Consider the following 6,640-nt stretch of genomic DNA (forward strand, 5'->3'; position numbering starts at 1 on the left):
AAGACGGTTACTGTGCCTTGTGCCTAATTCAAATGAACTGTTGGAAGTCTACTCATGAAATAACAAAGACGCCTGCTGTGCCTTGTATTTGATCTAATCCAAATGAACTGTTAAAAATCTCGTGAAATAACAGTGTACCTTATACTTGATCTAGTACTTCATTGTTATGAGAATGAATTACGTTTGATTCATGGAAAAATACACGTAGTTTTGAAAATGACTGTTGTTACAAGGCACTTAGTACTGCACTTGAATTTTGCGTGTCCTCAAGAGTATCAGAATCACAGAAATCGTACATCCTGCATACATTAGAAGTATAAAAAAATTTTAATCTTAATGTTGAACTATTTCCAAATGTTATTACATGTAAAGTATTGTGTCTACAACTTTCACTTCGTAAGTGATAACAGTACTTAATTTTATTCAACTTTAATTTCAACTCTATTCTTCAGAAAATGGATCATGTTTAGGTGGATTGTGTTATCCACATGCAGAAGAAAAATTGGCTGAAAATTGTAAGTCCTGGTGTGTGACATACATTGTGATAATATGTGAAGTGTAAGGTATTATATGAAATCTTTTAATGAATAAAGTATGATGTACATCTAACTACAAGTTGGACTTCATTGTGTAGCCCTTATTGTCTTGTCTTTAGATTTGAAAGCTACACAGACAAAACTAGGATAGAATTACCACATACACAACTGTATGTTCAATTTTAGATTCTTTAATACTCTCCCAACTGTACACATATCCATTGGTTATTCGTTGCATAGATGTATACACATTTATACATATACATGTATTTTCATGTTTGCAAAGTATAAATGGTATGTGATGAAATATTCAATGAACATATTTACAATACGTTATCATATATATCATATCTGTATAAACTTTGAACATCTGAGCACAATTTATCCTTTCTTTTGATATTACGCTCAATTCTTGTGGCTATGACAGAATTTCTGTGCAGGAATTTTGACAAAATCAACTATTTACAGATAACTGATACTCGGTATACTTTAGTCTCTTTATAATACAATGTATATATTTTTTACATTTCTGCAGCTAAGTTAGGTGACTTATGATGCACACGAATTCAGCACTAAGGACAGAGAAGGTTCTTTAGCACTAAGGACAGGGAAGGTCCTTCAGCAGTAAGGACAGGGAAGGTCCTTCAGCACTCAGGACAGGGAAGGCCCTTCAGCACTAAGGACAGGGAAGGTCCTTCAGCACTAAGGACAGGGAAGGTCCTTCAGCACTAAGGACAGGGAAGGTCCTCAGTACTAAGGACAGGGAAGGGAATTCAGTACTAAGGACAGGGAAGGTCCTTCAGCACTAGGGACAGGGGACAGGAAGTTCATGATAACAAGAAGGGACATATTTATTTCAATCACTCGGAGGACGTTGATCTTTTTACAAATGTTTTGGTTTTTCTAGTGAAAACCAGTCCTTTAATGCTCTTTGGTGACTTGGCCTTTGTGTTCACCTGAGTACCTTGTTCCAAGGTAGGTTCAGCTCCCATGATGCTCACTGCTTGTGCAGAATGAGGTGATGTGACTTGATGTTCTTGTCCTTCAGGGTTTGACCTTGTCTTATCAGATAAATGGGCATAGCTGCTTTCAGACTCTCTCAGTCTCTGTGCTTCCTCTGGTGTTAGTAAGGATTGATACTCGTGGCCTTCAGAAGAATACAGTCCCCCGGTAAACTGAAAAGGCGTGATATTCGCATCCAAGGGGGATCCTGGGATAGGTGGGAGACTCCTCTGAGACATCACAACCCTCCCTGCATGGCTTTTTGGTGGGAGTTTGGGAGGGGAACCGCTGGCAAGATTTGTAAAAGGAGGTGGAATGTTAACGTTCCCCTCACTATGCGATCTGTGGAGCACTGGTCTACTCGTTGTATCTGCATCGGAAGAAGCCAAACTTGTAACTTGGGATGCAAAGAAAAACGGATTTTGGCCCGTTTTTTCTGCATCCACTGAGGCTGACCTCTTGTGCATTGTCATTGGTTGAGTGGTATGATCTCTACTAGCTGAAGCTAGCTGGCTGGCTGTGTAGCCACTACTGCCTTCACTAGGTGGTAGTGTGGGGGAAAACACAGAAACGTCATTGAAGCTACCACTCTTAGCAGACAGGGGGGACATGGGGAAAACAGAAACATCCTGGAAACTACCACTTCTTCTGGGAGGGGAGGACAGGGACTGGAAGGGCAAAGAATGATCAGGAGAGAGGGGGCTCATGACCTCATACTCAGAAGAAGATGACTGAGAAGTTGTGGAACTTCTTGGAGACCAACTTGCTCTCATTGCAAGATATGTAGAGTTGGTACTGTCTGAAGAAGAAGGAGGAGGAGGAGGGATGTTGACAACATTGGATCTTCCAGTGGATCCTGGGTCCTGATCTGTTGAGCTTTGCTGTGATTGGCTGGCAGGGGAGCCAATCAGAAGTCCTGTCCCAGTGGCTTGTGGGAAGGAGAGATGGCTGGAGTGGCTTCTGTCATCCACAGATGACACTGGAAAAGAAATGAAAAGAAGGGCAAATGATTGGAAGCAGTGAAATAAAATCAAAGCAACACTGCAACAACAGTTGTTGTTTTCTGTACCATACTTTTTCAGTTCAGGTAATTTAAAAAAAATGTAGTACCTGCAGTATTATCACAAGTCATCCTTTTCAGAGTGGCATATTCCGAGCAGATGTCAGGATCAGGTTCATGAGCTGCACTTCCTCTTCTCCTGCCAGCTGTTTCCTGTTTAGCTGGAGATTTGCCAGCCTTTTCCTGTCAGAAAAAGCATGCATATTAATGTGATCTAAAGTTAAAATTCTTCTTCAGCAACAGAGTCTAATTAGTACAAATGTTGACTCGTTTGCTGACAAGATAAGACCCAACATCTATCCTCTGTGAATTTATGATCATTGAATTTAATCTTCAGCCTGCTAAGGTAGCCCTTTGCCACCAAATGTGTATTGGTTATGGGGTTTGGCAGCAGGGAGATCAAGAAAGTTATGGCACCATATAGCTATATACCTGGTCAGCCACCTTGGCCTGCTGCTGTACAAACATGTCCACCTGAGCGTCGATGGCTGTCTCCTGACCCGGGTGGGTGTTGAACACGTACACACCCTGACCCATGGGTGCCTGACGACCCGCCTCGAAGCTGAACCTCCCAGCCTCCTCTGCTCCGTAACTCCGCAGACTCTTCAGGGGCCACTGGGCCAGAACACACCTGGACACCTGGGGGGATCACAGGTCTTGAGTGTCCATCACAATTAACACGTCAACCAATGAGAGGTTGGCAATTAGCAGTTCAACCAATGAGTGAATGGCAATGAGAAGTTCAACCAATGTCATGAGAAAATGGCGATTAGCAGTTCAACCAATGAGAGATTGGCAATTAGCAGTTCAACCAATGAGAGGATGGCAATGAAAGGTTCAGTCAATGAGAGGTTGGCTGCATGATCTTCAAATATTTACATTTCTTAGTTTTTTATCTTGCATTTCTACTTTTTCACAGAGATGGTTGGATGTATGTACCCTCAGGAAGATGGTTATCAGAGAAGCTGGTTATAAGATAGCCAGAAAACATTTTCTGTTTGGAGATTATCCGCACACCCCCAACAAGACTTGGATGATAAACTATGTTTCAACTGACCTCCTGAGCAAGAGTGACGCCCCACTGTGACACATGGAGTAAACACTGCTGGCCCTGGGCACCGATTCTCTTTGTACTCTCAGACATTCCTGGTCTCACAGTAAAGTACTGTCCTGTAATAGTCAACCATAGAAATGTAGCTAACAGTACATGTATTTTCAAGTCAAAGCACAAAATTCTAGACCAAAACTAAGAATGTAAGATTGAATACCTCATCATTCTGTCAATCCTGTTGTGGAATTGCATGAGACATTGACAAAAGATGCATAGAAATCAGATGCAAAAGTTTAGAAAGTCAAAACATGAACTTTTCCCAATCACTCAAAGACTCTAGATTAATAGTATTGCTGTAATGTTACAAAAATAAGTTTAATGTTTGGGACCAAATCCTTTTGGCTATATCAAAGCACATGGAAAGAAATAAAATTAGTACTTTAAACTAGTAGTTTATTAAGCCCTGGACTGAGGAAGGTAGACGTAAGGTTGCCAATAAGTTGGCAGAAAAATCAGTTTGGTAGTGTATATAATATGAACCCAGTACTACAATGTATTATATTAGGTAGAGGTGTATATATGTACTAGTACAATCGGACTGTATGGGACAATTCATTGTCCTTCAAAGCCCATGGTCTCACCAGGTAAGTCGTCCCTCAGTTTAGCTTGCATCTGCAGGTGGTGAACCCAGAGGTCCAAGTTAGTCTGGTCTGCAGCTGCCAGTCTCCAGGTGGCTCCAGGTGTGGTGATGTCGAACACATGGCTCCTGCTCTTCACTGGGCCATCACGCTTGTACACACAGTAGTATGGAGTCAGGCTCAGGCTGTCTGTCAGCAAGAATACAACATGTATTTGTTATCTCAACTGATGTTTCATGACTTTTAAATAAAAGATGCAAATACATGTACTTTGGATTTGACAAGAAATTGTAACTTAATAGCTCTCTCACAAACAGTCCTCCTTTGAAAATGCATGTTTCATTTATCTTAGCTGTGTTCTGATTCATTTCTGCACCTGTATTGATAAACATAAATATAGATGGCTACCATTCTTGTACTATTCTTGTAATAATGGCTACCATTATTGTAAATAATAATAAAAACAATAGCACATGAGACAATGTTTTCTACCTTTATCTATCCTAGACAGGATACATCAGGCTCATTTTGTATTGATTAGAAAAAAATTGATTGATTTTAAATAAATGATTTTAAATAATTAATAAGCTAATGTAGGACTGACTGCACAAACACAAGCAAATTGATAACAGCTTCTTTTGGTCTTCTTGTATTAGTAAAAACTTCAGACACAGTTATGACTAGCTCTATCTTTACCTATGAGCTTTCATCATCTCCTTGATCTTACCTTTTGGTACAGCTGCAGTGTCTTCCTGTTGCTCATCATCGTAGTAACGCAAGGTGCTGTTGCCATGGCAACAGTGAAGGATGAAGAAAGCTCTCTTCCACGACACCGATCCCTTCAGCTTGAGTTGGAAGCCTTTCTGTGAACTCTGAACGTTCTTACATTTTTCTAGCCAGCCCTTGTTCAAGAAAAAACAAAACTTGGTCAGAGATCAATTAAAATAAAACTCATTTATGATCATTAAACTAATTGGTAAAGCCAGCTTATCTATCTAACAGGCATTGTGGATAGCAGAAATATTAGTCAACTTCTACAAAAGTATTGCTAAACAGAGAATAAGATAGTTTAAAACTTTGCTCACACCTTGAACACCGTCTTGTTTTCCGCCATCCTTTTCGAAAACATAAACTTCCGCGTATGCGCGCGCACACTTGCAAAGAGCGCACCTAGCGGTTTAGTTATAAACTGCAGTGTTCCATGTTTGACATTTCGACGTCGGACGAGGTTGTCTGCGACGTCCCTCTATTAAATACGTCGTCTTTTTCAATTTTAGCGACTTAACTTCAAGGATAAGACAAGTATCAAGGCGGAGAGCTGTCTGAAGACGTATTTACTCCAGCTGCACTGCCGAAGACGCTCAAACGCCACGTTCTTCTTACTTCAAGGAGGGAGGGGGACCCGGGGCCGGAGTCACGACGACGTCTTCAGGTATTTGCGACGCCCTGAAACCGGACTCCTAGAGCAGGAAGCTTTTAAGTACACAGCTGAGGGCGTGGATTCGTGGGACCCTGACTCACCGACATTTTGGAACTGTATGACCTCGCACAACGTGCTAGATCATGTTCTAGACGCTCAGTCTCAAGAATTATGACTTACAAGAACATTGTTGGAAGGAAGACTTTGTAGCTCCGAATCTGAGGCGTCTCCCAAGGCGTCTCGGCGAGTCTCAAGACCTGAAAACTGGTGAGCACGGTTCAGTTAACAAGATTAAGGCCTTAAACATCTAACTGTTTCTATTATACGGTAAACAATACGCTACTTTAAATCCTACAAAGTTAGGAATGTCGTTGAATTTGGACCAAATTTAGAACCCCCATGTGTGTGCTAATGATTGTGATCAGTGATAATTTGGGTGTGTTTATGTAGTTAGTGTGTGTGTGTAATGCACACATGGCTTGTCTAAACACACAAACGTTTTAGGGTTATAATGCCTACCAGATTGCTTTGAATTCGTATTCAGGGTTATACTTATGGTGAGTACGTACATTGTACTTATATTTTCAAATTCAAAAGAAGGAAAAATATTTGGCTATTATATATAAGAGAACAGAAGGCATATTGTGACCCAGAAACCAGCTGGAAAGACTGAATCAACAGATTATCTTTGCTCTGTGCAGAATCAATGAAAGTCACACGGCCGGCTTCCTTATTTGTGAAATTCACACACACGTAAGGACGTGGGAAGGGTTTTGGGCTATCTTGTTACATTTTCAACAGACCTAGCCTCTTTTACAGACTGAAAATACATTCCAGAGGGTCTGCATGGGGAAACAGGCTATGCTTAACAGTAAATTTAGGCAAGGCATGCGAACACTCATTCTAGTGTTTAATTTACATGGGGTGTAGTAA

General features: G+C 40.9%; 1 protein-coding gene across 1 annotated transcript; it reads right to left on the minus strand.

Moving 5' to 3' along the window:
• Positions 1-1,361: 1,361 nt before the first annotated feature.
• On the minus strand, positions 1,362-6,004 carry LOC109482491. Its single transcript, XM_019785214.1, has 7 exons — positions 5,375-6,004; positions 5,015-5,189; positions 4,291-4,476; positions 3,656-3,768; positions 3,031-3,237; positions 2,649-2,781; positions 1,362-2,517 (listed from the first exon to the last, which is right to left on the minus strand). Exons 1-7 carry the CDS (start codon positions 5,414-5,416, stop codon positions 1,397-1,399), a joined length of 1,977 nt encoding a protein of 658 aa, XP_019640773.1. The 5' UTR covers positions 5,417-6,004; the 3' UTR covers positions 1,362-1,396.
• Between the last annotated feature and the right edge of the window lie 636 nt (positions 6,005-6,640).

Source organism: Branchiostoma belcheri, unplaced genomic scaffold (genome assembly GCF_001625305.1).
Source record: "Branchiostoma belcheri isolate BF01 breed outbred unplaced genomic scaffold, Haploidv18h27 scaffold6, whole genome shotgun sequence".
Classification (NCBI taxonomy): Eukaryota; Metazoa; Chordata; class Leptocardii; order Amphioxiformes; family Branchiostomatidae; genus Branchiostoma; species Branchiostoma belcheri.

What these genes read in the sequence shown, in the direction of transcription:
- LOC109482491 (XM_019785214.1), bottom strand. Translation starts at nt 5,416, where the DNA reads ATGTTTTCGAAAAGGATGGCGGAAAACAAGACGGTGTTCAAG. An exon ending in ACTGAGGGACGACTTACCTG is followed by an intron (nt 3,769 to 4,290) that starts GTGAGACCATGG and finishes TGACTATTACAG; the next exon opens with GACAGTACTTTACTGTGAGA. An exon ending in AGGCCAAGGTGGCTGACCAG is followed by an intron (nt 2,782 to 3,030) that starts GTATATAGCTAT and finishes TTTTTCTGACAG; the next exon opens with GAAAAGGCTGGCAAATCTCC.